The 15,040-nt window shown below is 34.5% G+C and overlaps 2 protein-coding genes across 4 annotated transcripts; both read right to left on the reverse strand.

The window, feature by feature from the left end:
• Window positions 1-1,943: 1,943 nt before the first annotated feature.
• Window positions 1,944-8,592, reverse strand: SHH1 (SAWADEE HOMEODOMAIN protein). Of its 3 annotated transcripts, none has more exons than XM_088517497.1 (10): window positions 8,415-8,592; window positions 7,153-7,264; window positions 6,934-7,019; window positions 6,738-6,783; window positions 6,491-6,650; window positions 5,292-5,355; window positions 4,118-4,169; window positions 3,028-3,171; window positions 2,644-2,763; window positions 1,944-2,516 (listed from the first exon to the last, which is right to left on the reverse strand). In XM_088517497.1, the coding sequence occupies exons 3-10, from the start codon at window positions 7,008-7,010 to the stop codon at window positions 2,379-2,381; spliced, it is 801 nt and encodes a 266-aa protein (XP_088373623.1). In that variant the 5' UTR covers window positions 7,011-7,019; window positions 7,153-7,264; window positions 8,415-8,592; the 3' UTR covers window positions 1,944-2,378. The 3 variants fall into 3 exon arrangements, with proteins under 3 accessions (XP_088373623.1, XP_088373622.1, XP_059457315.2); XM_088517496.1 differs by having other exon boundaries at window positions 7,153-7,357; XM_059601332.2 differs by lacking the exon at window positions 7,153-7,264.
• A 1,464-nt stretch (window positions 8,593-10,056) lies between these two features.
• Window positions 10,057-12,277, reverse strand: DTA4 (downstream target of AGL15-4). Its single transcript, XM_059602936.2, has 3 exons — window positions 11,710-12,277; window positions 10,803-11,145; window positions 10,057-10,385 (listed from the first exon to the last, which is right to left on the reverse strand). The coding sequence occupies exons 1-3, from the start codon at window positions 12,246-12,248 to the stop codon at window positions 10,155-10,157; spliced, it is 1,113 nt and encodes a 370-aa protein (XP_059458919.2). The 5' UTR covers window positions 12,249-12,277; the 3' UTR covers window positions 10,057-10,154.
• Between the last annotated feature and the right edge of the window lie 2,763 nt (window positions 12,278-15,040).

Consider the following 15,040-nt stretch of genomic DNA (forward strand, 5'->3'; position numbering starts at 1 on the left):
GAGAGAGAGAGAGAAAGAGAGAAGATTGAGTTGGGTGTGAGAAGGAGATGGGAGAATGGGGGTGGTATATAAAGGGGGCTATGGAGGAGGTGGGGGAAGAGAGAATGACGGATGGGTGCATAGATATTTGGGATTATTTTGAGTGCATATTTTAATTGGTTCGGTCGGAGTGGTGATTGGTGGGATGAAGCTGTTTGCTTTTTTAGCTTCAAATTTCCGTGGTACAAATAAAGCCGTGTCCTTGACCGTAATCAATAATGAACCTCCACCATCGTCACATATCATTTTTTTTTTTTAAAAGGGCTAAAAATATTTGAGCTACCTATGATTAGGGCTGTTAAGTGAGTGAAGTGTCTCGCGAGTAAGCTCGGGTTCGGCTCGCATAAGCTCGGCTTGTGCTCGACTCGAATATTAAGTGAAGCACTTCGTGAACACAAATCCTAACTCGAATATTAAACGAAACAAATTCGGCTCGACTCGGCTAACTCGTGAGCTCGGCTCGTATATTTTTTATTAAGTAACAAATAACAATATATAATCAACATTACTCATTTACTCAATAATAACAAATATATTATATACCTTTTGTTTTTTTTTTTTGTTATTTATGTATATGTGTGTATATATATTATATATATAATATATGTATATATTAATATAAAAACATATAAGAAATATATATATATATATATATATATATATATATATATATATATATATATTATGTTTATTTAATGTTCTTTAACATTTTAGTTGATTTTGTATGGATGATTGTAATGTTGGAATTAATCTGTTATATTTGTTTAATGTTCTTTAGCATTTTAGTTGATTTTGTTAGTTTTAATTGTAAGGTTGGCATTAATCTGATATGTTTGTTTAATATTCTTTAGTATTTTAAGGTGCAAAATATTCTGGATGATTTTTGTAATCTAATACATTTAAATTACAAAAAAAAAAAAAAAAAAAAACAAAGTCGAGCTCGAGCTTGAGCAGGGTACATACCCTGTCGAGCAGCAAAGTCAGGCTCGACTCGAGCTCGAGCCTGACTCCAAAAGAAATGAGCCTAGCCTGGACAGCCAAAGCTCGCCCAAGCTCGGCTCGTTTACAGCCCTACCTATGATAACAACTAATATCAACTACTATCTCTATTTCAAAAACTATAGTAACTTCTACTTACAAAAAAAGAAAATTACAGTATGCAAGTACACCCTTGCTACTCTCAAGAGTAAGCCGAGCGTTGGTAAAAAAATTTTTGTTTTGCCAAAATGTCGGTAAAGTTAGAAATTTTACAGACTTATTTTACCAAATTTTTGTCCTTACACCAATAGGCAGTTGGTAAAGTCAGTTCGGTAAAGTCGGTATGTGAAAAAATTGAAAATTATCGGCGAAATCGGTTTGGTTAACAAATTTTATTTCGCCTACTGAACCGAATTTGTCGGATAAAAAAAATGTTTCGCCTACCATTCATTGGTTAATCGGTGTCGGTAGAAGTCAGTAGGTAGTCAAAAGTCGGTAGGCAATGAATTTGCCCAAGCCTACTCAAGAGGTTTTTTTTATTAATTTTTTTTAATTATTATTTTAATATGATGTGGCACTATCAAACGTTGCAAAATTGGTCTGAAAATTCATGGAAGGACGAATTTCAATTTTGCGACAAACTTAAGAATTAAAGTAAAAAAAAAATCAGGAAAAGATTTAATAATGTGCGCTTGCTCATAGATTTATCTTAGGTTTACCCTTTCTTTTTATATATACTAAATTTCTATTAGTTTCTATATATATATATATATATATATATATATATAAATTATTTTATAACACAATATGTGTATATCAAAAGTATATTTATCAAACTTCATAAATATGTGCCAAAATTAATATATCAATGAGGTTACTACATGTAGGCACTAATAAGAAAAATAAAAATATAAACAACAAAGTGCTCAAAAATAACATTTCACATGAATAATAATTCAAATAATCGGTAAGAGAATGCTCATACAACAACATATTTTTTGTTTCCATCAGTCCTTGATGTTGGTTAGATCATATTTTAAACGGACAAAAAGGGGCTGTTAAACAAAGCTGTAAAGTTATAAACTCATGTTGGATCATTCTTCTTGCCAAACGCTCTGTTTACTTTCCTTCTCAAAGCCCTTCACTAACTTAGGCATTTGAGTAACCCTCCTTTGAACCACGACGGGTCACTTTGAACTTTCTTTATTCTACCTTCGGCATACGGGTTGAGGATGCAGACATGGTTCTTCAAGTACTACTTGTAACGTTGAATCCAAGTTTCCAGAGGTTATGATTACGAACCAAACATTTCATAGCAAAATTTACAACAAATGACAAAGGGAATAAGATTTGAATGCAGGTTAAAAAGGAAATTTGACTCCCTCTGGGATATCAAAGGCGGACTGCGAATCATATTGTGTCGGCTCAGCTTGGAAACCAAAACCGGATGCTGAACATTGTGTGGGCCTGCCACATATCCACCCAAGCTGAACTTTTTCCTGGTACAAAAGCACAGAAGAAATCAGCCAGGATTAATAATGCCTACAGTTATCACACAACCAGGATTTCTAAATTAGTGCGATGATCATATACAAAAAGGATTTTGAATGTTTGTACAAAATTTACCAGAGTGTTATCGTGGTCATAGCGGACAACGAAGGTGCACCTGCAGCCCCTTATGTCATGGAGCTTCCTTTGGATTTCCACAACATAGGCATCACAGTAAACTGCATGATCTTCTCTTTCCTGCAAGTAGGGCATTGAGGTCAAAAGATAAGTTGAGAGTTTTTGACTATGTAACAAGGTCACTCATTACTTTCTTCCCAAGTTAATGGTCGACTGATAACACAACTGATAACTGTGAGTTGATTGTTCTAGACATTTCAAATGCAAGAAGTCGTCATGTAAAAGGCATCATGTTTAATTGGATGCTGAGACCCATGTTTGTATTCTTGTTGTACAGCTAATTGGACTTATATAATGAGGGAAAAAGTAGAAGGAAAAGGTCACCTGGAAGCAAAGCACAAGATCTCCAACCTTCACCCTCGAACACTCCGATGGTTCTAAAGGAATAGACCGCTCCCGCACCGCCCTTTTTACGTTCACCCACTCATCCTCATGCTTACCAAAGCCAGCAAAGCGTACACGAACTTCCTATAACATGTAAGAATTCCACATTTTTACATAGGCTGGACAATATCATGCAGAATGATCTTCATTGGTGGACAGTATCACAAATTGCACTATATAATTGCATGAGAGGGGTTAGCATATTGATTTTGTCGGGGCATGATAAATGCCGCAAAAAATGGGAGTTCAACAAGTGCACCTTATTGCGCATTAGACTATGCACATAAGTAAGTGCTTTGCAAAGTGAAGCATTTCCTTTTTTTGATAAGTATTATATAACATGAAGCGATTTGTAATTTAGGCCAACTATATAGACTGATTTTGCATTTATCCCTTCTGCATTTCTATACTACCATTTCCTTACCCTGATAAATTGTGAGAGAGAGGAACAATAGATAACCAGAGAAAGTCCTCGATGGTCTCCTTATCCACAATGGTTTCTTGCCAACATCAGTCTATTAATCTTCCAGGATAAATCAGACCCAATATAAGTGACCCTGACAATCAAATTTCTATTTTCTACAGGTAATATCCATTATTTTGCACCAGAAACTGCAACTTATCCAACTAAGCTACTGAGATACACACGCAATTCTTTCTTTTCACTCTTGAAAAGAGACATTAGTTATGCTAAATGCAACGGAAATCAAAGCTTCATACTGCATTGAATTAAATTCATTTCTATATTAGCCTCAGTCACATTGATGTAACTCAAACCGGGTAAAATACTAATAAAAGCTCAAAACTAGCTCTCACTTGAAACAACCCAAGCATATACTGTTCACGAAGAACATTAATGCGACAAATTTCACAAATGCGACCTTTTTCATTTAACATATCTAGACATGAAAAGAAAGAGTTATGTTTTTTTTTTCTTCACAAATATTAGTAAACAAAAGGGACCCGTGTTAAGAAAATTGCTATTATACCAAAAGCACACAACAATAATGGAAATGATGACGAGTCTTACAAGTTCGCCTCTACTGGCAACTCTATAAGTGAGGAACGAAGCAACATCATACCTGAAAAGCCATAGAAATGTTAGCTATGCTTACCAGCTCAATTGAAAAGGGCATTACAATATTCAGAACTGAGGTTGTATATTTTGAAATCAATTTCTGTCCTGGCTGCAGAGATAATTATGAGCTCCTAAGATATGCTGAACTTATATAATACCATCATGGAACTGGTATTCTGAAGAACCAGTATTACTACTCGAATCATTGTGAATTATCATCAAATGTTTGAAACTTTGAGGATATGAAATCAACAATTTGTGATCTATTTTAAACTAATTCATTTTTAACATACAATACTAGACAAGAAGCAGAAAATTTAGACAAGAAACTATCTTTGAAGTTTGAAGATCCTTTGGTCAATTGAAAACTTTCAATATCATACACTTGGAAGTATGATAAGCGAGGTAATTTTAACTTCAAGCAAGGTAAGGAGAATGGTCATGCTTAGAAGGTTGTGATTAGAGGGAACCTAGCATGAAGCTGGTAATATTTAAAACCATATAACGGTACTAGCACACACATATCGGCTAGAGTGCAAACAAAGTAAATTATGTCAATGAAAAAACGGCAACCTCTACACCCAACATGACCCATTCATGATTTCAAGTTGGGCAATTAGAGGGAAAAAAAATTAAGGAAATTGCAAAGTTTAAACCAAGCCAGTATAGATCTGAACAATTTAAATGTAACTAAATTGTGTTGTATTCTGGTTAATGAACTGGATACATTCATCTTTTCTGATTAAATTGTGATCGTATTGGACAATCATAACATGCCCAGACCCCAAAATAGCTATACCCACATTCTTCTGTATCCTTGGCATTTGGAAATTCCTAAGAATTGCAAGCATTCCATACATAAGCAGTAACCGAAGAAACATATATAAATGCTCGAGGCCATTACATCACAAAAGGCATACTCTAATGAGTCAATGTCATTGCTTTCTATGCTAATCTAGTTCTTATACCATACAAGGGACAAAATAATGCCAAGGCTTATATCTGAAAACATAGTAATGTTTCAAATTTTAAATGCTGCATGGTATAGAGTGCAAATTGCTAATAAGCATATATAGCATTTAAATATAAGCCATTTGAAGTTATCAATTAATAGATGCATTCTCACCATGCATTATCTTTTGATGATTTAGCTTCAAATTGCAACTCTGAAATATCTGAGACCTTTGTTCCTGTATTAAAATTGCTATTGAGAACTTTTCTGTTGGATTAAATCACATGGAAGATTCCAACTTTACAACTATAAGGAAAATAGTTTCTTGAGATTGCATGTTAAAACATAGTGCACGTCCATGGCTTCACATGAGGATATCATAAGCATTATTACAACTGAAGTGGCCAAAACTATGCTGCACTAAGCATTGCCACAAACAAAAATGCTACATACACTTCCTAATGTGTCAGTGAAAATTACCATTGAATTTTGGATGAATCACTATTGAATTTAGGATCCAATAGTGATTTTTACTGCTACATCAGGAACTGTGAACTTGGGAGTAAGCATTTGGAAGTGCATGTAGCATTTCTCTTGCTACAAATAAACCATCTCAAATGGTCATTAAGCAAGAAAAAGTAGCATAACGATAAATCCGTAAGACTGGACAAGACATAGAGAAATCGTGGAATAGTGAGAATACTTCAAACAAACAAGCAAAAGAGTTTGTTAAGAAAAAAAGAAAAAGATATAGTACTTAAAGTTAATTAAGATGCTGCAGATCAGATATTTAGTACAGATAAAGGACACTAAAAACTGAACTCATGCAATCAATTTGCAATTGAAATGGGACATCAATTTACACAACTAAACACCCAACATCGTGGGTTGGTTGATAGATTGGGACTTAGACAACAGTAAAAGGAAACTTGTGAGCACCTTTTCATAAGAAAAAAATAATAGTTCCTAAGTTGGGGGCAACAGCCCAAGTACCTTCTTTAAGTACCATGCAAGTATGTGCAACCATGCAATAGCAAAGCTTTTCAGAATTAGAGTCTACCAATTGTGGTATAGACATTATCAAGCATGACCCCTTAACCAAACCCACCTTTATATGCCAAGCCTGGACCAACATCCTATTAAGGCTTTTGGCAAGCTTCAAGCATATGAATCCATGTTAGGAGTTCCCTTAGTTCAAAATATGCAGTGTCGTGATTTTTCTTTTTATCTTTTCTCTTTGTTATGAATGTCGTGCCATGTTAGCATAAAAAAAGAAAAAAAGACAATTCTTACTCCACAGAACAAGTACTCAACAGAATATAGCCATGAATATCTTGTCAATAGTTCCAGCCAAGCTAACAAATAAAGTTAACCTTTAGGAGTTGGACAACTTTCGGGTGCATTGCTTGAAATGTGTGCATCTGAAGTATCAACAAATAATTTCAGGGCCCCAGATGAGGAAGTTACTTTAGCTTCCAACTGCTCTTGCCTAGCTTCCGAATGCTCTTGCCTATTCTGGAACCAAGTTTGCACCTACAACACAATAAGAAAAAGATAGAGTTACAAAGTTTCAAATATGAAGAAAATAATAGAGTTTGATGAGAAAAGAAATAGAAAAACCTGCTCCCATGTAATGGCAGATTTTCCAGCACGACTTGCTGAGCAACTGCAATAATAAAGAAAGCCAAGGAAGAAAAGCATATGATATGATGGTCAGTTAAACCCAGTTATAACGAAGCACATAATGTGTTTAAAACTTTAAAAATGGTTCCATTCAAATAAATTATGGTTAAGATATGAGTGAAATAGATGTCACCTAAAACTGGTTGCAATATCTTGGCAAAACTCCTGACCCACTGATTGTTCTGCAATCTCCTTAAATATATTCTCCATCTTTATAATCTGGGAAAGGACACAACATAAAAATCATTATAGAAGTTAGACAAAAATAGAGCAGTGTGATGGTAAATATTTAATGTGAGGTGCAAATTAAAAGAACACAATATATTCATCTACTGGGGTTCAAGTAATCTACATATGAGCCAAGGGTGCCGTATATCGTTGCAAAAATGAAGGACCATGCTTATTTGTCGAAGTGTGAAAGACTGTTGCACTCTGCCAATTTGTCTTTAGAATGCTTTGATCAGCTGGAAAGCATATCCACACCAGGGGAATTGGCGTCACACCAAGGGAATGGTTTCTCAACACCAGGGCAGAGTAATTGCAACTCACAAAATTTACTAGAAAACAAATTCTTATTAAGTTGATCGTCACCCACATGAGTACATCGATATTTATAGACTACCTACTTATTCATTAAAAATAGCATGCGCTTTTCACATGTCTTAGAAACAGATGTCACTTTATTAGACTGGTTTGTATGAAATTTATGTCCTATTTTAATGAATAAGTAGGTAGTCTATAGATTTATTGTTAGATTAAATGATAAGTTATGATATCACTAATTGGTATTATAGATTTGTTTTTGTTTTGGAATTCTTTTCTGTTATTGTTTGGATGAGGCCAGGAGGTGTTTGATAGAAGGTTTGAGAAGGGTTTGTGGGATGTTGGTTCAGTGCTAGGCTATGCAAAAAGTTGGTGATTCTGTAAGTTTGGAGAGTCATAATGTTGGGATTTAGATTCTGTAAAGTTTCACAAACATTGTACGATTCTATGTTTGCTCTTTCTTTTAACTGTTTCATTGATAAAGATTACTTGAAACTATGACTAAAGAAAGCGTTTCTTCATATTGAGAGTAGCTGGTATTTAGCTTCTTAAACATTAGGAAGCGTTTCTTCATATTGAGATTAGCAGTTATTTAGCTTCATAAGAATAACATAAGCAGATGTAGATAGTTGTTGGTCCAGTACTCCGTCATGACTAGTAGTGAGTACCACCTTTAGATAAATTTGGAGTTGCAAATGCATTAAAATCGTCAAACAACTGCTGCAACCTTGATATGATCAAGACAATCTCTACCCCCAACAAAAAAAAAAAAGAAAAAAAAAAGAAAGGTTTTTCTTCTAAAATTTCAGAATATGCTTGAAAACCATCCGAGTAATACTGAATATCAAAGTTTGGTAGCCATGTATACACCCAAAAGCTTAGATACAAAAATGAATTGGCAAACCAAATAAAACCCACAAATACCACATTAGAATGCATCGAAAATCCGTATAATGAACCATTTGAACCAGCGAAAACGGAAGTTAAGAAGATGTGAGAGCTAATAAATTGTTAAATTTCCTGCGAAATGACAGACCCTCAAAGGCATAGACAAAGAGGCAGATGACTTACCTCAGCTATAGTGAATTCATAAATAGAATCCTCGTAATTGTTCGGCCCAAACCCGTCCATTGCTGAGAGATTGTCAAGCAGCGGAAACTGACGGATAGAGAGGAAGTGACACCGTGTCAGTAGTTTTTACTAGGTTTTGTTTTTGTGTCTTCTCTCACGTGGTAGGCTTCGTTGTCGGAGGCTGGGTGGATCTTCAGTGACACTCGGAACCTGCCACAGTCGCATTAGCATAAGAGAAAAAGAGAAAAACGACGTCACTTTGTTTTTCTTTTGTTTTGATTTTTTTTTTAATTAAAATGATTAATTCTATTCATAACCTCTCTACCCTCTTTCATCCTTTCAAATCTTAAGTAGTGTAGTTTTCTAGTCAAATAGTCAATTTCCATCCCCTCATAAGCTTTGGGGATGAAAAGAGAATAAAGAATTACTCTATTAAACTGGTTCGCACTGCTCAGGAAAAAAAAAATGATAGCACAAATAGCGATAATGAGAAATTAACGTCTACAATACTTAATTAAATTTGGGTAAACTGTAAAATTATAATTTGAATTCAAAATCTTTGCCATGATATTATGTTAAGGAGGAATATTACACATATTTTTAATTATTTACTCTCAAATGTTCACTCATGAGCGAGCACTTCAGAGCCTATGTAACATTTTTGTTTGTTGGATGAATCAGTTTATGTAGCATTTCTCTATGTTGAAATATTTGTTCAGATATCGTGTTAAATTATAATTTTTTAAAATAAAATTTAAATTAATAAAAAAATAATAAATTTAATCATCTACTCATAAATCAACACAAAATCTCGTTAACAAAGAGGATGAACACTTTGATCACTAGAACCAAATGCCTTTTACATTGGGTTATTAATGTTAATGGTTTGATTTTGCTAAATACTTTCCACTATGTAAAAAGTAAAAGGTAGAATGCTATTTACTGGCCGACTGTAACTATCTTGGGATAAAATATAATGCTTTGATGGTCAATTTACTAAGCGCGGGAGAAAGTGGTTAATTTTATCATTTAATTTATATTTTAAAGCTCTCTCACATGCAGGTTTAAACTCTTTAATAACTAATGTCCGACACATGAAATATTTAACGGAAATAAAGAGTAAATTGAAGAAATTTATATTACAATGAAAAATAAAATATAAAAGCGGAATAAAGAGTGAACATAGACAAATAGATTTTATAGGTGGTTCAGTGTTAGATACTTACGTCCATCACTAGGTTAGAGCCTTATAGCGCTACACTGTGGTCTTATTACTTAATATGGTTGTGTACAAGAGGCTCTATTTATAGAGGTTACAAATGATTTGAATTTATTCAAATCCAATCTAATCCCTACGTTTAGTGTTAATTTAATCTCATCAAATCTCTAAATTTAGGATAACCCAAATATACTCTGACATGAAGTTTTGAGTGAGGGTTTGAACTCATAACGTATGCTATGATATTATGTTAAATCACCACTTATTTTAAAAGTTTAAATCAATAAAAAAATAAAATAAATAAAATAATTATTTAATTTATATTTTAACAGTTTTCATTATTAATCATATCCCTAGCGTAACAGAGAACTTGAGGATTCATAAGATGCCAAAATGTTGAATATTATACCATGTCATGCGCAATCCCCATCCCTTGGCCTCATTGAAATGACATTTGCCCCATTAGGCAAAGTGTAAAAGTATATACATTATTCCCATTGATTGATGGAAAGATGACAAAATCAAAATTTCTTAAAAATGTAAGCAAAAAATTGGTATATAAGAGTCAAAACTAAAGCCACCAAGGCTTGTTGGCCCAGAGAAACAGACTTTTTCCCGTTGGTTTTGGAGTAGCTGGTGTTGATGGTGCTTGAAGGGGAATAGAGGAAAGCCATTGATATACAGTCCTCTTTCTCATCTTCAAAGATTGGCCTTCCAATCACATGCTTGTAATTCCCACCACTCAATAATGCCTGTAAGAGTATAATAGAGATATATGATCACGACAATGGAATTACACATATTACTCGACCAGAAAAGAGAGAGGAAGAGATTAGTATAAAAATAAAAACGATGTAAAACAAAGGTTTTCTTGGACATGATGGTGGGGTTGCCTCTAATTGTCATGATTTTGAAAACAAGCTCAGTACAACATTAAAGAAACTGTATGAATAAAAGCATCATATAAAAATGGTGGATCTTGTCATCAATGAATTTCATCGACATGTTCCAACAAATGGCCTTCTATCTAGGCTGCAGTATTTATGCGATGTCAAAGGCCTAAATCATGGCTTTTGAGCTCTTTATGGAAAAAGATCAATCATTTGCAGCTTGGTAGGGCTACCTGAAATCTACAGCTTTAGGCAAGCTAAAACAGCATCCAAATTTACCTGGATTTGGTCTCCAACTGTGATGATTAGAGCACCTTTATCTGGGATAAAAGATACCCAGCCTTTCTTGGAGTAAACATGGAACTCTGAAGCCCCATCACATACATGCAAACACAAAGCATGAGAGAAATCAGTGCCCCTTATCAGCATCCTGATCACATCATACCATCGATCAGCAGGAACATTCCTGCTATGCTTGTAGAGACAACAAACTGACCCAACTTCTTGCCCATGAATCATATCATTTCCACATATTGATCTTCTTAGAGAACTTTCCCAGAGGGCTAGCAGAATTTTCTCAGAAACCTTCTCTATCTCCCACAAAAGGGTTTCCATTTTCTCACTGCAGATCGCAAGTAGTTTGGCATGAGATATTGGTCCATAATTTGTTGAATCCATAAACATCCTAATTGCAGAGTGTTCTTCTAGTTAAAGAAATGTAAATCATGTTGGCCTTAAACTGATTAATTGCATCATGTCATCATATCACACATTGAGCATATAAATTACCTTGCACTCATTGTTAAACAAGTGTTTAGCTCAATCCTTCAGCACCATGAGATGAACAGACATGTTTGCCAAATTCTTCAAGTACCAAAATTTTCATAATCACAAACAACAGGGTGTATTATGAAAGCTGGGTTGGTAATGCTAGGAATTCTGATTGCCTAGCACTAACCATAGATTCTTATGCTTGCTACAAGGATCAAAAAAAGAAAGCAAAGAAATGGATCCAAAAGCCTATCTATAATAGTATTCTCTGATCACCATAATCATATAGTTAATGTATGTTTTAACAATAAACGACATATATTTTATTCCTAGACAAAAATTAACGCTAAAACATAATGACCACAAATGCTAGAAGCCATATATTCAAGACAAGACAAGAAAAGGCAGTTATTACCAGAAATTTGAATACCCAAGTGGCCAAATTCCCTCCATTTTCAACTTCAAGCCTTCATCTCTACACCAGACAAACTCTTCACTAAGTTCACTCTCAGCCTCATCTCCATGACCTTCCTCAAACCCATATGGCCTTTCCAACGACCTCGTCACCACCGCCTTCTTCTCCATCGAGACACGGAAAACTCCAGTGGCCACCGCCAATGCTGCACTTATAGTTTCAGGTGGAATTCCGTGGTTCACTAGCTGAAAGCACCCAGTTCCAGGTATGCAATCCAAAATCTTGCGTATTGGATCACTCTCCTTGGAATTTAAGGATTGAAAATCAATTACCGGGGGGCTTTCGATGAACTTTTGGCGGGGAAAGACCTTATCGGGCAAGACGAGGTCGGGAACACGCAGCGAGTGATGGAGGAATTCAGTGAGGATTTCATCATTGGTGACGGTCGATCGGCGGCCGGCAGCTATCGGAGAAGGCGGCGGGGCACGGAAATCAATCGGATTTTCGGACACTGGTTCAGGAGAAATTGCCATTGGCATAACAAAGTAATAAGGGTAAGTGAAGCTCCTCTGTATGTATATATGATAATCTTTGTTTGTGTTTGAATTATGATTTTGTCTGTTTGTTTATGATAAAAATTTGTTAAAAAGGAAAAGCATAAGGAGCAGCAATGATGGCATGTCTTAAACGTCGCAAACATTCGGAGAATCATCGAGGCATTTTTGCTTCTTTTTCCATCTCCCTTTTTCTGCTCATGACTTCCCTTTACATCCCCAGTGTCATTCATCATCTCTTTGGTGGCAAGCTTTGGCCAGTCTAGTAAGGGTCATGCCTCTTTACTTACACTTGTGACTAATCAGAATCTCACTTTTTCTCTTTTTCATTATGGAACTCACTATCAACTCTGCACAACCTATAACTTTATATGCTTCTCCAAAAATTGTTCTGCAAGAAATTTTCCAATGTATTTGCCAGTGTTTCCAAAGACACATATACACAACTAATCACAAGATTATACTAGTACCTTTTTCTTTTTTTTTTTTTCTTTTTTTTTTCTAAGCTACAGGATAGGCCAGGAAGACAAATTGTGGCTATCCTAGTTAAGCGTGACTATAGTAGCACCTATCCGCTGGCTTAAACCCTGGGAATTGCATGCGTTTCCTTAAGTCTGACTGAACCATAGTCTGACTTAGCCCTACCAGGCCATCAATGAACATCCAAGGCGGTTAATATTAATCAGGCATATGTAGGGATTTTCAATTGTAAAGATTCGAATCCACACCCTAGTACCACCACCCTTGATAGTTATTTTCAAGTCTTTAATCTCAAGTATTTACTCCTTTGTCATTAATATAAAATATATAGATTAATTGATTAAAAATTCAATTATAATTCATGAAATAAACAATTAAAAAGTAAAAACTTGATAGTATATGCAAGCATTTATTTTCTGTTTTTTGGATGGGGTCCTTAATTTGTCATAATTTCTATCTCACGTGATGCTCAACATTTTGATGGGCCTACTTGGTACCCGCTGGGCCTAGCTCAGGCCAGGTTGTCCAAATTTTAGGCTTAAATCATATTGTAGGGTGGGTAATGATTATTTATTCGACCCCACCATTTTTTAAACATAGGAACATAGTATTCTTATTCGGCTAATTAAATATTATTTGCCTTAAAATAAGAGCAATTAAAAAAAAAAAAAAAATTAGGTGAGCTATTATAAAATGTTTATCTAATCTGATGAGCACTATTCCTTCACTCACGAAATTTGAAAATAAATAATGTTTAAAACTAAAATGAGAAAGAGGGTTTTAGGGATTTACCAATTCCAAAATCTAGAAGGACCCACACATGTATGCTGGGGCCCATGATGGGCCCACTTTGTATAAAAGTATAGTGTCACGAGCATTATTTCCTACAGTCATGGACGCAAAAGTCATTGGTCTCAAAATTCAACAGGATTTGTGACAGCGAAACATGTCACAACTTAAGACTCTTCTTTGTTCTTTCACACACACACACTCAGTTGGGTCAATTTTGTCAGCAAGAAGCGCACAGCACCTCTACCTAATTTTTTGTTCTTTTACGTGAACTTTCAAGCTTTTATTAAACTTAAAATAATGCAACTCTCTATTATCCAAAACAAAAAATACAATACTCTCGACGCTTACAATATCATGAATAAAAATAGGATAATCTTCCGTTTATCTTTTAAGACATGAGGTTTGAAGTTGCTCTTATGCCCTTTGTGGGATTCTTATGGTCTAAATCAAAAACCTAGCAGCCCAAGTCTACTTGGAGAGATGGAGCCCAAACAAGGACTATACACTCTATACTTGAGGTGACCAAACATGTTATATATGGTCTAATTCTTTCCTCAGGTGTGTATTATATGGTCTGATTAATTCAACGGGACTAATAGCATAGTTGCTTTCAGGTGACAGACGGAATTAAAAAGTTTTGGTGAAACTATGACTATGAGCATGATGCATTCACGTTGGGATTTTCAAAACTTCGTTAAATTTAGCTTTAAGAATATACTTTTAATGTTTTAATTAGCCACTTTTCAAAATTTCTAAACATCAAACTCTTAAATAATTCTATTCTTTAGTTAAGTATTACTTTTAATTAGTGAAACTATTTACAATGAAAGTAACTTTAATGCTTAGCTAGTATGGCATATCGTAATGCTATAGATGCACGGAATGAAATCTCCTCAAATTGCTTAAAATATGAAATTCTCATATTTTTTAATTTGAGTCATCTATTACATCTAACGATCTAAACAAATTAGAAGTTTGTGTATTACGAGATAATTAATTTTAATTTTCAACATGTCAAGCTTATTTGCCTTGGTAACACATAAATTATGTATTTATTTAAACCGTTAGATGTAATGAATAGCTCAGATTTAAAAATCTGATAGAATCCTAATCCAATTCAAGCGTGATGGACATTCAATTCAATTCAAGTATTAATGCAAATTAATGCTACACCCTAAAAGTGATGGGCATTCAATTCATTAGTAATTCCATCTACAAAAGTAATGTTGCATAATGAAACGTAATTAACCAAGTGTTTGGGCAAACGTAATGAACCAACCAAACATAACGTTGCCAATAAAGCAAGTAGTATTAAAAAAATAATAATAATCTTTTACTTTTTGAGCTCTTTGCATTTTGTTAAAGTATTGATTAAGTGATTAAATTTACCTCTTCCTATCAGCTTAAGCTTTTAAGATAAATTGTGATTTAACATAGTATCAGAGCCAAAGATCATGAGATCGAACTTTGACGGATTTCACCTATTAAAAGGAAGTTTGAGCTCA

The sequence above is a fragment of the Corylus avellana genome, chromosome 6 (assembly GCF_965113065.1).
Source record: "Corylus avellana chromosome 6, dhCorAvel1.hap1.2, whole genome shotgun sequence".
Classification (NCBI taxonomy): Eukaryota; Viridiplantae; Streptophyta; class Magnoliopsida; order Fagales; family Betulaceae; genus Corylus; species Corylus avellana.